This window comes from Pseudophryne corroboree, chromosome 4 (genome assembly GCF_028390025.1).
Source record: "Pseudophryne corroboree isolate aPseCor3 chromosome 4, aPseCor3.hap2, whole genome shotgun sequence".
In the NCBI taxonomy this organism is placed as follows: domain Eukaryota; kingdom Metazoa; phylum Chordata; class Amphibia; order Anura; family Myobatrachidae; genus Pseudophryne; species Pseudophryne corroboree.
In genome coordinates, this window is record NC_086447.1 from 275,260,769 (window position 1) to 275,284,241 (window position 23,473).

At 45.2% G+C, this 23,473-nt stretch overlaps 1 protein-coding gene across 2 annotated transcripts in view; it reads left to right on the forward strand.

Annotated features, from left to right (window-relative positions):
• The first annotated feature begins 836 nt into the window (after positions 1–836).
• GFM1 (G elongation factor mitochondrial 1) overlaps positions 837–23,473 on the forward strand; it is a 79,374-nt gene continuing 56,737 nt past the window's right edge. The window contains exons 1-11 of one of the 2 annotated variants that reach the window (XM_063916140.1): positions 837–1,031; positions 3,780–3,932; positions 10,376–10,508; positions 12,316–12,520; positions 12,620–12,736; positions 12,832–12,982; positions 13,083–13,237; positions 14,928–15,012; positions 17,182–17,319; positions 17,895–17,996; positions 18,288–18,344. In XM_063916140.1, the coding sequence (XP_063772210.1) occupies positions 954–1,031; positions 3,780–3,932; positions 10,376–10,508; positions 12,316–12,520; positions 12,620–12,736; positions 12,832–12,982; positions 13,083–13,237; positions 14,928–15,012; positions 17,182–17,319; positions 17,895–17,996; positions 18,288–18,344 (1,374 nt within the window). In that variant the 5' untranslated portion in view covers positions 837–953. Of the gene's footprint in view, positions 1,063–3,779; positions 3,933–10,375; positions 10,509–12,315; positions 12,521–12,619; positions 12,737–12,831; positions 12,983–13,082; positions 13,238–14,927; positions 15,013–17,181; positions 17,320–17,894; positions 17,997–18,287; positions 18,345–23,473 lie in introns of both variants that reach the window. The other variant, XM_063916141.1, reaches the window with a different exon arrangement.

Genomic DNA, 23,473 nt, shown 5'->3' on the forward strand with positions numbered 1-23,473 from the left:
GAACCCCAGCATCCACTTAGGACGATAGAGAAAATAAGAATTTACTTACCGATAATTCTATTTCTCGGAGTCCGTAGTGGATGCTGGGCGCCCATCCCAAGTGCGGATTATCTGCAATACTGTACATAGTTATTGTTAACAAATTCGGGTTATATTGTTAAGGAGCCATCTTTAAGAGGCTCTTTCTGTTATCATACTGTTAACTGGGTTTAGATCACAAGTTGTACGGTGTGATTGGTGTGGCTGGTATGAGTCTTACCCGGGATTCAAATTGCCTCCCTTATTGTGTACGCTCGTCCGGGCACAGTACCTAACTGGAGTCTGGAGGAGGGTCATAGGGGGAGGAGCCAGTGCACACCACCTGATCTGGTAAAAGCTTTACTTTTTTGTGCCCTGTCTCCTGCGGAGCCGCTATTCCCCATGGTCCTTTCAGGAACCCCAGCATCCACTACGGACTCCGAGAAATAGAATTATCGGTAAGTAAATTCTTATTATTTCCATTGCCTGTGTTGAACATGTAAATGGATAAGAAAGGTGTTTCCGCACAGGTGATGGTAAGCATACAGAGGACAGTCCAGGAGCAGAGCATTCTGTCCCTCCTGGAGAGGGACATGTTGGGAGCTATGTACACTGTATGACACCCCGGCGTCTTCCTCCTTCCCGGCGCCTCCTGCTGTCAGTGAGCGATGCTCTGGTCGATGCTTTGGTCGGGCACACACCGGCCTTTGACATACAGGCTGCGAAAGAGGGCGCAGGCAGTTCCCATAGGGACGGTAGTAATAATGTGTTACAATGTGTTACTCGCCGCACGGCAGTACATCCGGGGTAATTCCCTGTGCGTTCCAGATACCGGAAGTGACTGCGGTGACCCCTGCCGGCTTCCCTGACTGCCGGAAGCGCTTCCCGTACCCTGACCAGAGATCAGCGTGACTTTCACAGGGAGCCGGGTAACCATGCTGCGTCTTCTCCGTGCGGTCCCGGTGGTCGGCCGCCAGCTCTCCGGTCACAGCCGGGTGACAGCTCGGCACCAGGTGGGAGGAGATCTCATACACACATCACCATGTATGTGTGTGGTGCTGTTCTACTACAAAACACAAATGCCTGCATGCTCTGACAGTCTTGTCACTTGCTTACCCACTGTGTCATGGCACGGAGCAGCCCTACATAGAGAGCGCTGTGGTGTGTTCATTGGTAGGGGCAGAGCGGTGCCAGTATGCAGCTAGTGTGAGAGGGAGAGAGATAAAGTGGAAGGAGATAAGTAGCAGCCAATCAGCTCCTAATTTCATCTTTCAATCCCAGCCTATAACATGACATGAGACAGAGCTGATTGTCTGCTACTTATCTCCTTCCACTTTATATCTTTCCAAGGCTCAGTACATAGACCCCTGTAATCCTGAATGGTGCTCCTGTGCAGACTGTGCCTAATTCAGATGTAGTTGGAGGGTGCATGGCCCCTGCTTAGAAGCAGCAGCGATAGCACTAATATGGTAATATAGCAGGAGGTGTCTGGTATAAGTAGATGCTTTCTGCATGTATTTGTGATCAGACACAGTGTCGGATCCGCTGCAACACCTTTGGGTGGCTGTGTGACCAGTATGCGGTTAACATACCGCTCATCGGGATACCGACAGGAGCACCATACCGGCGCCTTTATACCGTCGAGGTAGGTGATTCCCCCTCTATGGGTGTCCGTGACATCCATAGAGGGAGAATAGAACCTGTGGCGAGCATAGCTTGCCACCGAACACGCAGCAAGCCCGCAAGGGGGCTTCGTTGTGAACCCCCCCCCCCCCCGCCTCGCGAGAGATTCTAGCGCCCAGGATGCCAATGTCGGGTTCCTGACGTTCGGCAACCATGGCGACGGTATATCATACCAAACCCGTGTGACCCATGCGGTCATGCAAGCCGGCCACCTCAGCTCAAACCAAGAGCCCAGGAAGTATATGTCTTTTGATGGAGAACAAGGTCTTTGCACTCCCCCAAAACGAAGGAGACATGCCTTTGATCTGGAAAATGACTGCTGGCACTGCTCCTAAATAACTAGACTGTCAATTTACTTATGTCCGCAGCCGTAGTGCAGTGACGCAGGACCCATACCGCACATGCGCAATGCGGGTCTGGCGCATGCACAAAGTACCAAACCTCAGTACATTGTACTGGGGCTGGCTGACTACAAGCCTGCAATTCACCTAGTTTTAATCAGCCACAGAACCTGTGTAATTCATGAGTGTCCCAGTTTAAAGGCATAATATGGTAAGCCTACATACAGTATGTGTAAGATTTCCCTAACTCCACAGTTGCACGTGTGAAAACCCTGAAAGAGATTGATATTATTTCCATGATTATTCTCTGTATAATACACAGAGATACCAATCCCATGTTGATAATTGACCATCCCTATCCTTAACTCAACTGACGTGTGGCGCAAAGTGGTGTCTCAGATTTTGTTCCAAAATGTCCAATAAAAGCTTGGTGGAGTTCAGAGCTGTCGTGTCAGAAGGCTGTGACACATGGACAATTTAGTGCTTATCAAACTATATGGCAATGACCCATGTCCTGGAAGAGAGCGGAGCTTTCTACTGCCACATGGCATGGACATGATAACGGACCGTACCTTATAAATGCAGTAACTGCATTCCAGTTGTGCCAGGAAAATTTGCCCCACGAGAGCCCTTCTTTGAAAACAAATTGAGTACCTTATTGCTGGTAAAGGACAATCTGAAATTGCTGTTCTGGTATATACTTAATAAAGCTTAAGAATCAGATAATATAATAAAAATGCATTTATTAATCTAAATACATGTGAAAATGAAATTGATTAATATATAGTAGTATATAGATAAAAGAATGCTTCCGTAGAGTGCAGCACAGCTGACGGCAGATATATCGCTGCAACTGGCTGTGTGTTCTGCACACTTGCTGCGGGGGCTGATGTCACAGCAGGGAGGGCAAAATCAAATGCCTGCCCAGCTGGATGTCTGGACTGAGATATCTGTCAGGCCGATGGCGGCCCGTCTACATGTCGCTCCAGTGTCTACGCTTTAAATAAATATATGGATCTCATTATCCCAAAAATATACACTTTTGTTTCTCTTTACTGATGATGATGATGATTTTCCCTGGTACACTAGTTCCATGTTTAGTCCTATTGCTTGCAAAACATTAGATATCTTGTTTGCTGACCATTCTTCCAATCATCCATCTTTCAACGAAACGTGGCTTTCCCTTGCAGCCATCCTAACAATAACTGTGTACAAGCGGGTGTGGTATGGAAAGTAGATAGTAACTAGGTCGACAGTGTCTAGGTCGACCACTATTGGTCGACAGGGTCTTTAGGTCGACATGAGTTTTTTTAATGTTTTTTCTTGGTGTCGTTTTCTTCGTACAGTGACCGGGAACCCCAATTAGTGCACCGTGTCCCCTCCCATGGCTCGCTTCGCTCGGCACAGGTTACTGTTCCCAATTGTAGTCCACATGGATCGTTAAGTATGAAAAGGTTAAAAAAAATCGTGAAAAACTCATGTCGACCTAGATAGTGTTGACCTAGTTACTGTCGACCTAGAGAACAGATCCTACACAAGCATGGAGTTCCAGCAGTTTTATATATGACCATTCTAGGATGTTTTTGATTAATGCATGAGAAACACCTGTGTACAAGTCCTTGCTTTCAGTATGCTTGATGTCCCTCATTTATCTTTGTATTTCCATTTTATTGTCCACACAAATGTACTAAAACCCATGGTTTTTATTTTGGTAATATGACTTCTTTATCGTTGCAGCTGCTCCTGAACATCTGCCGACATTGCTCCTCAGGAATAGTGCCCAATGAAAGGATTCGCAACATAGGAATTTCTGCTCACATTGATTCTGGCAAAACAACACTGACAGAGCGTATTCTTTATTACACTGGGCGCATAGCACAGATGCATGAGGTGGGTTATGCCAACCGTGTTGTATCTCAATAGGGTGTCATGGCCTCCTGGGGAGGTGTACATTAAGTGAAACTATTCTGAAAACCATTCTTCTGGTAACGCTCTAGAAAGGAGAGTGTTGACGATAGCAATCAATCAATGAGGTGGCTGAGCATTGTTATTTTTGCTGTTCACATGATTAGACTAATTTAGGATTTGAAACGTCTTGATAAAATAATAGTAATTTATTATTACCAGTTATTTATATAGCGCACACATATTCTGCAGAGCTTTACAGAGAATATTTGGCCATTCACATCAGTCCCTGCCCCACTGGAGCTTACAATCTATATTCCCTACCACATGTACACATACACATTCACGCTGGTGTTAATTATTGTTTCTCTATCGTCCTAAGTGGATGCTGGGGTTCCTGAAAGGACCATGGGGAATAGCGGCTCCGCAGGAGACAGGGCACAAAAAAGTAAAGCTTTACTAGGTCAGGTGGTGTGCACTGGCTCCTCCCCCTATGACCCTCCTCCAGACTCCAGTTAGATTTTGTGCCCGAACGAGAAGGGTGCAATCTAGGTGGCTCTCCTAAAGAGCTGCTTAGAGAAAGTTTAGTTTAGGTTTTTTTCTTTACAGTGAGTCCTGCTGGCAACAGGATCACTGCAACGTGGGACTTAGGGGGAAAGTAGTAAACTCACCTGCATGCAGAGTGGATTTGCTGCTTGGCTACTGGACACCATTAGCTCCAGAGGGATCGAACACAGGCCCAGCCGTGGAGTCCGGTCCCGGAGCCGCGCCGCCGACCCCCTTGCAGATGCTGAAGCGTGAAGAGGTCCGGAAACCGGCGGCTGAAGACTCCTCAGTCTTCATAAGGTAGCGCACAGCACTGCAGCTGTGCGCCATTTTCCTCTCAGCACACTTCACTGGGCAGTCACTGAGGGTGCAGAGCGCTGGGGGGGGGCGCTCTGAGAGGCAAATATAAACCTTATACAAGGCTAAAAATACCTCACATATAGCCCATAGGGGCTATATGGAGATATTTAACCCCTGCCTGACTGGAAAAATAGCGGGAGAAGAACCCGCCGAAAAAGGGGCGGGGCCTATCTCCTCAGCACACGGCGCCATTTTCTGTCACAGCTCCGCTGGTCAGAACGGCTCCCAGGTCTCTCCCCTGCACTGCACTACAGAAACAGGGTAAAACAGAGAGGGGGGGCACATTAATGGCTATATATATATATATTAAAGCAGCTATAAGGGAGCACTTAATATAAGGATATCCCTTGTATATATAGCGCTTTGTGGTGTGTGCTGGCAGACTCTCCCTCTGTCTCCCCAAAAGGGCTAGTGGGTCCTGTCTTCATTAGAGCATTCCCTGTGAGTTTGCGGTGTGTGTCGGTACGTGGTGTCGACATGTATGAGGACGATATTGGTGTGGAGGCGGAGCAATTGCCAAATATGCAGATGTCACCCCCCAGGGGGTCGACACCAGAATGGATGCCTTTATTTGTGGAATTACGTGATGGTTTATCTTCCCTTAAACAGTCAGTTGAGGACATGAGCCGGCCGGACAATCAATTAATGCCTGTCCAGGCGCCTCAAACACCGTCAGGGGCTGTAAAACGCCCTTTGCCTCAGTCGGTCGACACAGACCCAGACACGGGCACTGATTCCAGTGACGACGGTAGAAATTCAAACGTATTTTCCAGTAGGGCCACACGTTATATGATTTTGGCAATGAAGGAGACGTTACATTTAGCTGATACTACAGATACCGTAAAACAGGGTATTATGTATGGTGTGAAAAAACTACAAACAGTTTTTCCTGAATCAGAAGAATTAAATGACGTGTGTGATGAAGCGTGGGTTGCTCCTGATAAAAAGTTGATAATTTCAAAAAAGTTATTGGCATTATACCCTTTCCCGCCAGAGGTTAGGGCGCGCTGGGAAACACCCCCTAAGGTGGACAAGGCGCTCACACGCTTATCCAAACAAGTGGCGTTACCCTCTCCTGAGACGGCCGCACTTAAGGATCCATCAGATAGAAAGATGGAAGTTATTCAAAAGAATATATACACACATGCAGGTGTTATACTACGACCAGCTATAGCAACTGCCTGGATGTGCAGTGCTGGAGTAGTTTGGTCAGAATCCCTGATTGAAAATATTGATACCCTAGATAGGGACAATGTTTTACTGTCGTTAGAACAAATAAAGGATGCATTTATCTATATGCGTGATGCACAGAGGGATATTTGCACACTGGCATCTCGGATGAGTGCTATGTCCATTTCAGCCAGAAGAGCCTTATGGACACGACAGTGGACAGGCGATGCGGATTCAAAACGTCACATGGAGGTTTTGCCGTATAAAGGGGAGGAGTTATTTGGAGTTGGTCTATCAGACTTGGTGGCCACGGCTACTGCCGGGAAATCCACTTTTTTACCTCAAGTCACTCCCCAACAGAGAAAGGCACCGACCTTTCAACCGCAGCCTTTTCGCTCCTACAAAAATAAGAGAGCAAAGGGCTTGTAGTACCTGCCACGAGGCAGAGGAAGAGGGAAGAGACACCAACAGGCAGCTCCTTCCCAGGAACAGAAGCCCTCCCCGGCTCCTGCAAAAACCTCAGCATGACGCTGGGGCCTCTCAAGCGGACTCGGGGACAGTGGGGGGCCGTCTCAAAAATTACAGCGCGCAGTGGGCTCACTCGCAGGTAGACCCCTGGATCCTGCAGATAATATCTCAGGGGTACAGGTTGGAATTAGAGACGGATCCTCCTCATCGTTTCCTGAAGTCGGCCTTACCAACCGTCTCTTCCGAAAGGGAGAGGGTGTTGGAAGCCATTCACAAGCTGTACGCTCAGCAGGTGATAGTCAAAGTACCCCTATTACAACAAGGAAAGGGGTATTATTCCACTCTATTTGTGGTACCGAAGCCGGATGGCTCGGTAAGGCCTATTCTAAATCTGAAGTCCTTGAACCTCTACATAAAAAAGTTCAAGTTCAAGATGGAGTCACTCAGAGCAGTGATAGCGAACCTGGAAGAAGGGGACTTTATGGTATCCTTGGACATCAAGGATGCGTATCTACACGTTCCGATTTACCCCGCACACCAGGGGTACCTCAGGTTCATTGTTCAAAACTGTCACTATCAGTTTCAGACGCTGCCGTTCGGATTGTCCACGGCGCCTCGGGTCTTTACCAAGGTAATGGCCGAGATGATGATTCTTCTTCGAAGAAAAGGCGTATTAGTTATCCCATACTTGGACGATCTCCTAATAAGGGCAAGGTCCAGAGAACAGCTGGAGACAGCTTTAGCACTATCTCAAGAGGTGCTAAGACAACACGGGTGGATTCTGAATATTCCAAAATCCCATTTAATCCCGACAACTCGTCTGCTGTTCCTAGGAATGATTCTGGACACGGTTCAGAAAAAGGTTTTCCTTCCAGAGGAAAAAGCCAAGGAGTTATCCGATCTGGTCAGGAACCTCCTAAAACCAGGAAAAGTGTCAGTACATCAATGCACAAGAGTCCTGGGAAAAATGGTGGCTTCTTACGAAGCAATTCCATTCGGCAGATTCCATGCAAGAATATTCCAAAGGGATCTGTTGGACAAATGGTCAGGGTCGCATCTGCAGATGCACCTGCGAATAACCCTGTCACCAAAGACAAGGGTGTCACTTCTGTGGTGGTTGCAGAAGGCTCACCTATTAGAAGGCCGCAGATTCGGCATTCAGGATTGGATCCTGGTGACCACGGACGCCAGCCTGAGAGGCTGGGGAGCAGTCACACAAGGAAGAAACTTCCAGGGAGTATGGACGAGTCTGGAAAAGTCTCTTCACATAAACATTCTGGAACTAAGAGCAATCTACAATGCTCTAAGCCAGGCGGAACTTCTCCTGCAAGGAAAGCCGGTGTTGATTCAGTCGGACAACATCACGGCGGTCGCCCATGTAAACAGGCAGGGCGGCACAAGAAGCAGGAGTGCAATGGCAGAAGCTGCCAAGATTCTTCGCTGGGCGGAGAATCACGTGATAGCACTGTCAGCAGTGTTCATCCCGGGCGTGGACAACTGGGAAGCAGACTTCCTCAGCAGACACGATCTTCATCCGGGAGAGTGGGGTCTACATCCAGAAGTCTTCAACATGTTAATAGACCGTTGGGAAAGACCAATTGTAGACATGATGGCGTCTCGCCTCAACAAGAAACTGGACAAATATTGCGCCAGGTCAAGAGATCCACAGGCAATAGCTGTGGACGCACTGGTAACTCCTTGGGTGTACCAGTCAGTGTATGTGTTTCCTCCTCTGCCGCTCATACCAAAGGTATTGAAGATCATACGGCAAAGAAGAGTAAGAACAATACTAGTGGTTCCGGATTGGCCGAGAAGGACTTGGTATCCGGAACTTCAAGAGATGCTCACGGACGAACCGTGGCCTCTACCTCTGAGAAGGGACCTGCTACAGCAGGGTCCCTGTCTTTTTCAAGACTTACCGCGGCTGCGTTTGACGGCATGGCGGTTGAACGCCAGATCCTAAAAGGGAAAGGCATTCCAGAAGAAGTCATTCCTACCTTGATTAAGGCACGGAAGGAAGTCACCGTGAAACATTATCACCGCATTTGGCGAAAATATGTAGCGTGGTGCGAGGATCGGAGGGTTCCGACGGAGGAATTCCAACTGGGTCGTTTCCTACATTTCCTGCAATCAGGATTATCTATGGGTCTCAAATTGGGATCCATTAAGGTTCAAATTTCGGCCCTGTCAATATTCTTCCAAAAAGAATTGGCCTCTGTCCCTGAGGTCCAGACTTTTGTCAAGGGAGTACTGCATATACAGCCTCCTGTGGTGCCTCCGGTGGCACCGTGGGATCTAAATGTAGTTTTAGATTTCCTCAAATCCCATTGGTTTGAACCATTGAAAAAGGTGGATTTGAAATATCTCACATTGAAAGTGACTATGTTACTAGCCCTGGCCTCTGCCAGGAGAGTATCTGAATTGGCGGCTTTATCTTATAAAAGTCCTTATCTAATCTTCCATTCGGATAGGGCAGAACTGCGGACTCGTCCGCATTTTCTCCCTAAAGTGGTATCAGCATTTCATCTGAACCAACCTATTGTGGTGCCTGCGGCCACTAGCGACTTGGAGGACTCCAAGTTGTTGGACGTTGTCAGAGCCTTAAAAATATACATTGCAAGGACGGCTGGAGTCAGAAAATCTGACTCGCTGTTTATATTGTATGCACCCAACAAGTTGGGCGCACCTGCTTCTAAGCAGTCGATTGCTCGTTGGATTTGTAACACAATTCAACTTGCACATTCTGTGGCAGGCCTGCCACAGCCTAAAACTGTAAAAGCCCACTCCACAAGGAAGGTGGGCTCATCTTGGGCGGCTGCCCGAGGGGTCTCGGCATTACAACTCTGCCGAGCAGCTACGTGGTCGGGGGAGAACACGTTTGTAAAATTTTACAAATTTGATACCCTGGCAAAGGAGGACCTGGAGTTCTCTCATTCGGTGCTGCAGAGTCATCCGCACTCTCCCGCCCGTTTTGGGAGCTTTGGTATAATCCCCATGGTCCTTTCAGGAACCCCAGCATCCACTTAGGACGATAGAGAAAATAAGAATTTACTTACCGATAATTCTATTTCTCGGAGTCCGTAGTGGATGCTGGGCGCCCATCCCAAGTGCGGATTATCTGCAATACTTGTACATAGTTATTGTTAACTAATTCGGGTTATTGTTAAGGAGCCATCTTTAAGAGGCCCTTTCTGTTGTCATACTGTTAACTGGGTTTAGATCACAAGTTGTACGGTGTGATTGGTGTGGCTGGTATGAGTCTTACCCGGGATTCAAAATGCCTCCCTTATTGTGTATGCTCGTCCGGGCACAGTACCTAACTGGAGTCTGGAGGAGGGTCATAGGGGGAGGAGCCAGTGCACACCACCTGACCTAGTAAAGCTTTACTTTTTTGTGCCCTGTCTCCTGCGGAGCCGCTATTCCCCATGGTCCTTTCAGGAACCCCAGCATCCACTACGGACTCCGAGAAATAGAATTATCGGTAAGTAAATTCTTATTTTTTGTTGGGAGCCAATTAACCTACCAGTATATTTTTGGATTGTGGGAGTAAACCGGAGTATGGGGAGAATATACAAACTCCACACAGTTAGGGCCATGGTGGGAATTGAACTCATGACCTCTATGGACTGTACAGTTTTTATGCCCGTTATGTTTCAATTCTCATTTACCTGAATAAGTTAAATAGGTACTTAGACATTTAAAAGTGAGCAGACAATATCAGTCATGTAATAAGACACCATAACGAGTAGATCTGCATATGACATCTTGTTACTTATCTGATGTTCTCAAGTTTTCATATGGGAGCAATGATTTATTTAACATATGGTAAAATGAAATGAAATATATGAAATATAAACATATGAAATGGTATCTTTCCATTTCAGGTGAAAGGTAAAGATGGTGTGGGTGCTGTTATGGATTCAATGGAATTGGAGCGCCAGAGAGGTATCACCATTCAGTCTGCTGCCACCTACACCATGTGGAAAAACACAAACATCAACATAATTGACACACCAGGTACAGTGCCGGATCCCAGAGAAGAGAACATACAGATATAGAATGTCTATAATCCAGTACAATCTGATATGAGCAGTATTGTTTTGCTGCTTGCGGTAGCACTTTGCTGCTGCCGTGTGTGCTTTTTTTTTCAGAAAAGCATGCTGCTACTGTTGGTTTATACTGTATATTGTATTGTTTCCAGTATAAAGCACATAAAAAATACCACTGAATGCGAATAACGGGTGTGGGTCATAGGGTCGACATTCATTAGATCGACCACTATTGGTCGAAAGTGTCTAGGGGGTATATTCAGTTAGAGTTGGAAACTGCCGTCTTGTCGGAAAGACGTCAGTTTCCGACTGGAATAGGTTGGAAGGGGTTCCGACCTATTCAATCCGGGCTCAGTTTTTCCGACAAGTCACATAATACACGTGGATTGGCGGCTTGAGCCGCGTGGATTGTCTGAAGCGGGGCCAAACTCGACAGGTTTTAGCCCAGTTTCCGACAATGTCAAGCCGACATAAAAGAAAAAGTCGGATTGACACTGTCGGGAACGGGCCAAACCTGTTGGGTTTGGCTTGGTATCGACGGAAATTACCCCAACACCAATTGAATATACCACTAGGTCAACACCGTCATTAGGTCGACATGGTAAAAGGTCAACATGAGATTTAAAAAAAAAAAAAATGGTGTTCTTTTCTTTACAATTAGTGCACCGTATCCCCTTGCTTCACTCACCATGCTTCGGGTAAGGTGCCTTGTTGTGCTCTGCACAGGTTACTATTCCCAATCGTAGTCCACGTGGATTGTAAAGTATGAAATAGTTCAACAAATGGGAAAAATTTAGAAAAACTCATGTCGACTCCCCCCCCCATGTCGACCGTGTCAATGTCGATCTAGTGACCATGTCGACCAATAGTGGTCGACCTAATGTGTGTCGACCTAAAGACCGGATACCGGGAAATACAGCCTGTTTATAAGCTATATTGTTTTTCTGAACAGTGTCCTTTCATTCAGGTATCCTTGGCTTGGCTTGCTTTACATTTCAGAACGCAGCGTGAGCTATTTCTCATGAGTTGTAGTGTGCTTTCAGTGCACTAGATTGTGTTGGTGAAATTACAACACATGACAAATGTCTAAACGAAGCACAGATTTCACCAGCATATTTTTAACATGTACGGGGGAATCGTTGCTTGCTTTAGGGGAGACATGTTTCCTGGAAAGGTGGAGCTCTGTAATCTTGTATCATACACTCAGTCAGTTTGTGCAAACCTTTTCAGAACTGTGATGGTGTACTACTGGTTGACAGTAACCATATCACACCTTATAAAGGTGGGGATGTAAATAGTGGAAGCTTTATTCATCACACGCTTTCCCCATGTACCTACACCTAATCAAACACATATCTTTACACACTGTCCTATTACTGAGCCAGAGCCACAGTAGGGCTCACCCTGATAACATCATCAGGCTTTCTGAGGTACACAGAAGTACTGCTCCTTCGGTGGCTGTCAGTAACTGTCTGACTCTAATTCTAAGGGGAAGAGGAGTCATAGAAGGGGGCCTGCTCCATCGCCGTACAGTAGTACATTTTTAAGTTATCAGCATCTCTATCACTGCATCTAAAGATAGGGGTTCAGTTCATGGATTTAGTTTACATGTTGTGGAAAACAAATATTAAATGACTTAAATAACTAGTATGGTTTGCGTATGAATACGTTTTGTCCATTGATGTATTTATTTGAATCTAATTGTCATATATAATTGCACAGTGTGATCAGATAGCTTTTCTTATTATTGAATACTGTGTTTTCTAATCTACCAGGGCATGTGGATTTCACAATTGAAGTAGAAAGAGCCCTGAGAGTATTGGATGGGGCAGTACTTGTTTTGTGCGCTGTTGGAGCGGTCCAGTGCCAGACCATGACTGTGAACAGACAAATGAAGCGATACAATGTGCCGTTCCTAACGTTCATCAACAAATTGGACAGACAGGGTTCTAATCCCATTAGGGCAGTGCAGCAACTAAAGTGAGTGAGCGCTCCATATGCATTTCAAAAGATAGAAAGTAAAAATAAAAAAATATAGCAATTACAGTGCATGAGTCAACCGTTTTACTTTTTTATCAGGGCTAAATTAAACCATAATGCAGCTTTTGTCCAAATTCCAATTGGACTTGAGAGTAACTTTAAAGGAATTCTGGACCTTGTGGAGGAACGCGCCGTGTATTTTGATGGAGAGTTTGGGTATGTGCATTTCATTGTTTCTGTGTATCTCTGTTGTTGGTGGTGTTATTAATGTTACAGTATTTTAACACAAGGTACTTTAATGTTAATTTAAGGCAACATGTGCGTTCTGAAGACATTCCGGCGGAGTTCAGAGCTGAGGTAGCAGATAGGCGGCAAGAACTGATAGAAAGTGTTGCTAATTCTGATGAAATTTTAGGGGAGATGTTCCTGGAGGAAAGAAAACCCACTACTGCTGAATTAAAGGTGAGCAGCAAAAAACAAATGGTTCCGAATCCAAATTTCTTAAACTTTTTTTGGTTTTCCTCATTTGTAGTGTAGATCTAACTAATGCTTTGTTCTTCAGCAAGCTATCCGAAGAGCCACTCTGAAGAGGCTGTTTACACCTGTTCTAGTTGGAAGTGCCCTTAAAAATAAGGGTATCCAACTTCTCCTAGATGCCCTGTTAGAGTATCTTCCAAACCCATCGGAAGTATCAAATTATGCTATTCTCAATAAAGAGTAAGTCAATAGAGTTAACAATTTGAATTGTATTGTTTTGCTATTTTGTATATCAAAGGTATTAAAAATAAACAAAACCCCACCTGCTTGCCGAACATTTATTGTAGGGAGACTATGGTGTCTATTCATGAAGTAGTGAAAAGAGTGGAGAAGTAAGTCTGTGGAGAAGTTGCCCATGGCAACCAATCAGCTGCTCCGTACAATTGCATAGTATGCAAATTATAAATGTCACTTCAATGTTGATTGGTTGCCATGGGCAACTTCTCCACTGGCTCACTTCTCCACACTTTTCACTGCTTCATGAATAGACCCCTAAGTGCTGAGCCTATGTTTCTATAATGAAATAACAGGCAAAGATTTAACCTTATCTGTGCACATAGTTTGGAGAGGAAACGCGGTAACGCATCATAGTTTTATTTTTTTGTTAAAGAGAAAAGTAGACTCATCAAGGATTTATTTTGCTGGGCTGCAGGGCCCTAATTGAATCCCTCAATGCCTTTTATTGAGGAATACAGTATTTAAATGATTAACAATATGTGAATTATATATGTACCTCTTTTCTGTCAGTCCTTGAAAACAATGGGGTAAATTTACTAAGGTGGGAGGTTTTTTTTTTTATAACCGGTGATGTTGCCCATCGCAACCTATCAGATTCTATCTATTATCTTCTAAAAGCAGCTAGATACATGTTAAATAGAATCTGATTGGTCGCTATGAGCAACATCACCCATTCTAAATGAACTCCCACCTTAGTAAATTTACCCCAATATATGCTAATGTATTCATGTCTGCTCCGTCATGTATATTGTCTCTTGCATGTTCTTTGTTTATTACATACATTGCCTATTGCATCTTATGTGTTTTTTCACATCTAAAAATAATGCATCATAATTCTAATTACTTTTGGTTGCACTTGGGAGTGATATGGGAAGTTACAAATGTTTGGGTGTGCTGTATAATGTTCCTGCATTGCGCTGAGAGGTCACTTGCTCCATTTACATTTAGTCTTATTCATTGCTTTACAAAATAACTCATTGCAGGAGCATAGATGCTCTAGCTTACCTCTCCTGTGGGCCGGTGTCTGCTCATTCGGCATCCCGGCTGTCGGGATTCCGGTGCTGAGATGGTGAACCTATTTGGGATGCCGGTGTCGGCAGTCTGAATAGTGGCGGGATTCCAGCATCCGTATTCTGACTGCCGGCCTAGGTGGCACCTGCTGCAGGGTCACAAAGCTGCTGACCTCTTGATGGGTGCCTGTTGCCCATTACCGCTCTAGAGTTTTTATTCTGACTTTGCATGTTTTGATGTATGTGTGAGAAATACATCTGTACCTACTATACAATTCCAGCAAAACCTCCGTGCATCACCGCCCCCCCCCCCCCCCCATGTATTGTGAAATGCGTCCTTATTTATGGGAGTTGATACTTCGGATACATTGACTGTCCTAAAATTAAACTGTATCTTTCTCTGTCCTTGTTTACTACACATAATGGCCCAGATGTACTAAGCTTGAAAAGTGATAAATATCACTGTGATAAAGCACCAGCCAATTGGCTCCAAACTGTCATTTTTCAAACACAGCCTGTGACATGGCAGTTAGGAGCCGATTGGCTGGTGCTTTATCACAGTGATATTTATCACTTTTCAGGCTTAGTACATCTCCCCCAATGTAACTTGTCTCACTTTTCAGAAGTTCAGAAGAATCTACAAAGTTTTTAATGAGCTCTGACAGAGATGACTCGCAACCGTTTGTTGGACTGGCGTTCAAACTGGAAGTAAGTATGTAAATGTCAGGCCTGCTGCATTCCATGTTCTTCAGCCTGTTGTATGGGCAGAGTTTACTGAAATTATTATTTGCTGATTGGAATGAACAGCTATATGGAGCTAAGTCTTAAATTTCATTAAAGTGTTACTAATTAAAAAAATATATTCATATGTACAAGAAGAGAATTGTAATGTTTAATATATTTAAGATGCCCTTTGTAAGATATCACTTTGTTAGACATCCTTACAATAAAAATGTAAATTTTTACATTCTAGTTTAATTTTAAAGCACATTTACCATACTGTGCAGCAGGTGTACTCCGCAGAACAGTGTTTCCCAACCTCAGTCCTCAGTCCTTGAGCACCGATGGTTAAATCAAAATAACTGACAAAAATAAATAATTATAATGACAATTAAGTCACCAGTGCTTTAAGCATAGCTATCCTTAAAACCTGGACTGTTAGCATGCCTTGAGGACCGTGATTGAGAATCCCTGCCATAGAGAGTGATGATTTAACATTTTTACACTATGATATATGTATTTCAAACCTTATTTCATAACCTATTTTGCAAGCCTGGAAGGAAGAAGAGGACAAACCATGGTTCTAGGTCAGCAACTAAATGGAGAAAAAGTCAATCTTTTGAAGAGTCTTAATGTATCCACACCCCCCCACCACCACCCAGTGTGTTTCTACAGGTGTACTACATGTCCCTGCGGTTTCTGCAGGGTTGCACATGACTGCATTTGCAGTAATACTCTTACTGCATGCGGGCTGCATTAGATCACACCTTCCCTCACTCATTCTGCCTCTCCAGACTTAGGGACATATGTGTTCAAGATGTGTTCCTTTATACACTGGCACATTGACCAGTGCTTGCTTTTGTGTGCATGCACAGTGTAAAAGTCTGCATGGTACACCTGGACAACTGGCGTAGTGCTGACTCCTTCACATTATAAAATAGGTCATTCTGAAGCACATTGATCATTCTATGGCTCTTGTCTCTTAAGAATCATATTTTGGGGGAAAGTCCACTTATCTCCAGAAAAAGGTGTATTTTCTGGGTGATCTCATTCAGACAATGAGCATCATTTGGACTTAAGAGTAGCTCCACCAAGGTGTTGCATTTATGCACCTTGGCAAAATCACTTGGGGATGTGGGGGGAGGCAGATTTGAAATGAATAATTTTTGATTGCCCCAGAACTCTTCCATAAAGCCTTTTTTCAGCGATTCATCCAAAGGTTCAGAAATACTGTAGGTATGTTAAGTCTCAGACCCGGAGTGTAATATACATTTCTTTAAGTACTTGTTGCACTGAGGATTTTTTTATGACAGATTCTGAGTTGCACCCATACGTATTTAGTATGAGATCAGCAGTTGTGCTTAATAATTATGTGTTTGCAAGTCTATCATTGGGGGTAATTCAGATCTGATCATAGCAGCAAATTTATTAGCAGTTGGGCAAAACCATGTGCACTGCAGGGGGGGGGGGGGGGGGGGGGGCAGATATAACATTTGCAGAGAGAGTTAGATTTGGGTGGGTTATATTGTTTGTGCAGGGTAAATACTGGCTGCTTTATTTTTACACTGCAATTTAGATTTCAGTTTGAACACACCCCACCCAAATCTAAGGGTGTGTACACACGGTGAGATATTATCTTTCGATTTTGACTATATAGTCAAAATCGCAAGAAAAGTTAGTGCAGATCGCAAGGTGAAAGTCACCTTGCGATCCCGATTCGATCCCGATGCGCGGTACCGGCAGGTCGGCATCGCAAGAAAAGATAGACTGTGCAGGCAAGTCAATCCTTGCTAGATCGGTGTACTATCTAGTTCATCTCACATGTCAATGACATCTCATATAAGCCAAAATCGTTAGCACACACAGTCCATATCTCAAGAAAAGTTAGTCAAAATCTGTGCTATCTGGGCTCCAGGGAGTTCAAGGGAAATCGCAAGTGAAAATCGGGCATAGCAAGGATCTCACCGTGTGTACACACCATAACTCTCTCTGCACATGTTATATCTGCCCCCCCCCTGCAGTGCACATGGTTTTGCCCAACTGCTAACAAATTTGCTGTTACAATCAGGTCTGAATTAGGCCTATTGTTACCAGTCACAACACTGTAGCTCTGTTCTCCTAAACCACTAACAGCTCTCACTGGATTATCTGTTCTAGGCTGGTCGCTTTGGTCAACTAACATATGTTCGAGTGTACCAGGGAATGCTCAAGAAAAGTGACTACATTTACAATACAAGGACTGGCAAGAGAGTGCGGGTACAAAGGCTGGTTCGTCTCCATGCAGATGTGATGGAGGTATCGTGCTATTCTGTATCATTTCTAGATTTATATAGAGTGCTGACTGCTAAATGTTAGGTATGCGTAAGTTAAGTAGTTTAACCTTGGCTATGACAGCGGTGACCTTTACTAACATTCCATGAACCTATTTACAATCAATAAGGATTGATGTATCCATTAACTCATGAGAGCAGTGCCCACTCCCCTTTGATTTATTACTTTTTTTGTATTAGTTGGTACTTCTGTAACTTGCTGTCACTTGTATTTCCCTTGTTTGGTACTATTGAACCCTTGTGGCACCCTTTATATATGAGATAACTGACTTATGCAATGTATATCCCAATTAGCATCCGTAGTATTGCACTAAACACTAAATTTGACAGAATTCTAGCGGATGACATAGGAAATGGATGTGGATTTCATAAGTGTTAAAAGCACTGCTACATAGATCACCACTTTATCAGTAACACTGGGCTTGGTTCATAGGCCCAGTCTTCTGTGTGTGTTAGGAGACAGCCTCATATTTATTCATTCTATTGTAACCCAAACCATACAGTGTAACTGTGTTCTTTGTCTTTCTGCTCTTTACAAAGGATGTGGAGGAGGCCTATGCAGGAGACATCTGTGCCCTGTTTGGGATTGATTGCGCAAGTGGTGACACCTTTGCTAGCAAATCCAATGACAATATATCTATGGTGAGTTATGTCCTCCTGCCATTGAGTATAAACCTCACGGAGTGGAGGTAACACTAGGACAGAGGTTCTCAAACGCGGTTACTGGTTTATTATCTGTCTGCCAGAGCCATATCTCCAGCATGTGCCTTCTCAGATAAGCGTAACAAATATGGGTCTGATCTAAAGCCTCCCTTGCTTACCACCTGTATAGTATCGGCAATACATTTGTTACATTATCAGTGGATGACCAGCATTGCCGATATGTTGTTCTCGGCTTGCATTAATGATCTTGTGTTGTGTTTCTCATCACAGGAATCCATCCACGTACCAGACCCAGTCATCTCTGTAGCAATAAAGCCAGTGAATAAGGTAAGATAATATATAGTGCTATCTTGGTCAGTTTGTCATAGAACGTTGTTGTTTTTTGCATCAGTTTATATTCCTTTTGCGGTTCCAGTCAATGGTTAGTCAGTCAGTAGGTCGACCTCATAAGGTCCACATGGCTGACAGGTGAAAGATCGACTCTTTATGGATGATGGGTACAAAAGGTTGACAAGGTCATGGTTGACAAACAATGTGCGAAACACCTTTTATACATGTCGACCTACTGACTATTTTCTGTAGATCTATTATACCACACCCTTATTTTGTTAGTGTCCATTTCCTACATATAAATCTGAGTTTTTCATTAAGTCCTGAAAAATGGTAATAGGGTTATTGAAAGCATTTAAAATGAATTACTTTTCTCTAACATCCATAAGGGATATTGGGGAGACTTAGTACGATGGCTACAGACGGGGTCCAAAGGAGCCGGTGCACTTTACATTTCTTCACTGGGTGTGCTGGCTCCTCCCCTCTATGCCCCCTCCCACAGGCAGTTTAGAAAAAAAGTGCCCTCAGGAGAGGATGCACATCTCTGCAGCTCCAGAGAGTTTTCTTCAGTTTATTTTAAATCTTTGTTTTCTGCTGCGGGGTACACTGGGCTCCACAAGGATTGGACAATGGGGTGTAGAGTAGAATCTTGATCCGAGGCACCAACAGGCTCAAAACTTTGACTGTTCCCAGAATGCACAGCGCCGCCTCCTCTATAACCCCGCCTCCCTTCACAGGAGCTCAGTTTTGTAAGTTGGTGCTGCAGTAAGCAGGCTCTGAACAGAGGGGCTGCTCCAGGCAGGCCTAAGAAAAGCTTTTTATGAGGTAAAAAGTGAAGACTTCAAGGGCAGCAGCGGTGGTAAATGTCTTGTGACATTCACTGCTGCAGCTCCAGCTCTCCCCAGCGGCGCTGTACACTCCCGAGCCCTGGTTGCCGGGTACCTACAGCGGAGGCTCCGGTTTTCTTCACGTTAGATACACACGGCTGGGGCTCTCCAGGATCGCGTGGCCGTGCTTCGGGAGGTGGTATGTGGGTTCCCCTTGTGGGACCAGGTCTTTATCGCGATCCGGCGCGGTCAGTGGGAGGCGGGCTGCGCACGCTGGCGGTGGACACTGTGGATACAGGCGATCCCACTAGATCACTAGGGCATGGGCGCAGGTCAGTTTTCTCTCTAAACCAATTCTTATATCGCCCACAGTACCCGGTGGTTTTGCCAGCAGAGGGGATAAGGCTTAGACCTGAAGCCCCTCCCCCAGCGCGCCATTTCTAGCAAGTGTTCCCGCCCTGGAGCTGCATATCTGTCTTTTCCTCACTCCCTGTCAGTGTCTGTGGCGCCATTATCCCTCAGCTCACTGTTCCTGGGACTGCTTGGACAAATCCTCCTATGTAAAGCCGCCTGGTTGTCAGTGCAGTGACTTTACATGACACTTAAGTATTCTACCTGCCTTTTTTAGTCAGTGTTAGTAAGAAATAGTGCATTTAGTCAGGGTTTTCTAGTACAATTACCCTGTGATATACATCCAGTTCTTACTGTGTACTGTTATATCATTTGTTATATAGCTGTGTAAGCTAGTCCAGTGCAGTATTATTGTCAGTAATAACCTCTGCATTGTACAAACTTGACTATCTGTGTGTGCATTTGATAGCTGAGTGGTATCCATTTCGTGTCTTTCACTCAACCTGCTATCCCTATATTCTATAACCTGAGGGGGTTTGGTGCGTCAGGTTTTATCTAATATAGGATTTTCACAAAGATATACTGTATTACGTATTTTTCTCTGATTTAGTCACCATATCTGTCCTTTATCTCTGCTAGTGCTGACTACACTGCGCAGGGGTCTAAGTTTAGAGATGGGGTATATGCAGTTGCGGTCGAATTGCCGCAAATGTCGAAAAACGAGGCATTTTCGACACAAAAAAATATTCGACAATGCAATACAGTACTTTTCGACAAAAAACGGACGTTTCAGATTCGACTTTTAAAAATTCGACAGTTGTCAAATTCGACATGTCTGCAATGGTAAAAATGCGGCTTTTCGACAAAAGTATATTCAATTGAAGAATGTCGATTCGACAACAGTGCTTTTCGACAGTAATTTCATCAATTTCATTCCGCCTCACTTTGCTGGCGGAATCTAATAAAAATGTTTAAAAACATGTTTTTTTGTGTGTTTTTATTGATAATAGCATATCTATTTATATTAGAAGGGATTATGTACTTGGTTTGTCTATTAGGATTTACAACTATTATTTATATTTTTTAAAAGAATATATTTTTTTTTAACTGACTAAAATAGAGAGAGCATGGTTTTCAGTGGGAAGGGGTGGGAATGGGTTAAAATCAAGAAAAAAAAATGCATGGGGTCCCCCCTCCTAAGCATAACCAGCCTCGGGCTCTTTGAGCCGGTCCTGGTTGTAAAAATATGGGGAAAAAATTGACAGGGGATCACCGTATTTTTACAACCAGCACCGGGCTCTGCGTCCGGTCCTTGTGCAAAAAATACGGGGGACAAAAGACGTAGGGGTCCCCCGTATTTTTAACACCAGCACCGGGCTCCACTAGCTGGAGAGATAATGCCACAACCGGGGGACACTTTTATATCGGTCCCTGCGGCCGTGGCATTAAATCCCCAACTAGTCACCCCTGGCCGGGGTACCCTAAAGGAGTGGGGACCCCTTAAATCAAGGGGTTCCCCCCCTCCAGCCACCCAAGGGCCAGGGGTGAAGCCCGAGGCTGTCCCCCCCCCATCCAAGGGCTGCGGATGGGGGGCTGATAGCCTTGTGTCAAATAAAAGAATATTGTTTTTTTGCAGCAGAACTACAAGTCCCAGCAAGCCTCCCCCGCAAGCTGGTACTTGAAGAACCACAAATTACCAGCATGCGGGGGGGAAACGGGCCCGCTGGTACCTGTAGTTCTACTACAAAATAAATACCCAAATAAAAACAGTACACGCACACCGTGATAGTAAAACTTTATTACATACACACACATACTTACCTATGTTCACACGCCGACCTCTGTCCACTTCTCCAAGTAGAATCCACGGTGTACCTGAAAATAAAATTATACTCGCTAAAATCCAGTGTAGCTGTGTCCTGTTCTTTTTTGTAATCCACGTACTTGGTAAAAAAAAAAAACGCATTACCCGGACCACGGACTTAAAGGGGTCCCATGTTTACACATGGGACCCCTTTCCCCGAATGCTGAGACCCCCCGTGACTGGCATTATCTCTCCAGCTAGTGGAGCCCAGTGCTGGTGTTAAAAATACGGGGGACCCCTACGCTTTTTGTCCCCTGTATTTTTTGCACCAGTACCGGACGCAGAGCCCGGTGCTGGTTGTAAAAATACGGGGGATCCCCTGTCAATTTTTTCCCCGTATTTTTACAACCAGGACCGGCTCAAAGAGCCCGAGGCTGGTTATGCTTAGGAGGGGGGACCCACACATTTTTATCAGGGGTTTTTAAACACTTTTGTGCCGTCCAAAAAGTCGAATCCAGGACGCACATATCCGTCAATTGGTCCGTTTTTCGACAGCGGGACTGTCGAATCCGTTTTTTATTGAATATGTCGAATTCCGGCCCCGGCGGCCGGGATTCGACTGTCGAATTGTGTCGAATTTAAAAACGGTCGAATTCCAGCTGGAATTCGGCCGCAATTGCGTATACCCCTATTATAGTGCTGCTGATAATTGTACTGTGTTACCTCATACTGCAAGTTATATCATGTCTGCTTCTGAGGGTAACGGTTCTGGGGCTGAACACACTGCCAGTGTTGCTGAAGCCACAGACCCATATGAGGAGAATATAGCAGCTGTGGGCCTGTGGCAACGGAGGCACAGACTGACCCACCGTTGGCCGCTTTTTCCACGCTTCTGCATACGCTAGTTCATAAACTAACACCCCCTATGGGACCCCCAATGCCGGTACACCCGTATGTGGTCCCTGCAGCTAACCCGCCGTGGGCGGACGATTTATCTGCTCAGTTAAAGAAGTTGAACCAGTCCCTAACTACTAAAAAGTCTGACCATCGCTCGCCTAAGTCCAAGGGGTCCTCTAAGTGAGCGCTTGTCTCCTCACAATCCACTGCTGTCACTGACACCTCGTCTGATGAAGACGGCACGTATATTGACCCCACAGGTTCTGACTCAGATACCGCTGATGGGGAGGGTAGTTCACATGTGGATGTTCCTGATCTTTTGGAGGCTATTAAGTTAATTCTACAGATTACGGATGATCCCGAGCCATCCGTCCCTCCTAAGAAACCAGATAGGTTCAAGCATCAGAAGGTGGTTAAACAAGTTTTACCTCACTCTGACCACCTAGTGGATATATACGTCAGGAACCCTGGGAAAACCCGGGTACGAAGTTTGTTCCTCACAAGAAGATGCTGGCTTGCTATCCCCTCGCGCCAGAGCTGTCTAAGAATTGGGAAACGCCTCCTCCAGTGGACTCACATGTAGCCAGGATGGTGGTTTCCTCATCTCTCCCTGTCACTACCGTCACGTCTCTAAAAGAGCCTACGGATAAGCGTGTGGAGGGTTGTCTGAAAGCGATTTACACCCTCACGGGTGCTGCGCAAAGGCCCACTATTGCAGCTACATGGGCTGCCGAGGCTATTGAAGCGTGAGCCTTGGAGTTAGATACTGAAATCTCCTCTGACCATGCTAGACAATGCTTGTCATATATTGTCACAGCTTCTCGCTATATTAAAGAGGCGGCTTCGGATGCCAGTATCCTGGCAGCCAAGGCCTCTACTACGTCAGTCCTGGCTCGCCTGATATTGTGGCTGAGATCCTGGTCTGTGGATCTGGACTCTAGAAAAACCCTGGAGGTACTCCCTTTCAAGGGAGATATTCTGTTTGGGGAGGACTTAAATAAGATAGTTGCTGACTTGGCTACTGCCAAAACTGCCTGTCTACCAAATACCGCTCCTTCTGTGTCAAAGGCTAAAGGTACGTCCTTTCGCCCTTCAGGTAAAGCAAAAGGTCAGGCGTACCACAAGCAGGCCCGCACTTCCAAACCTGGTAAGCCGAAGCCCAAAAGAGCCTGGGCTGCCCGTCAGCCAGCTTCCAATAATCCTGGCAAATTCCCCAGAACTTCTCCTGTGTCATCTGGATATGACGG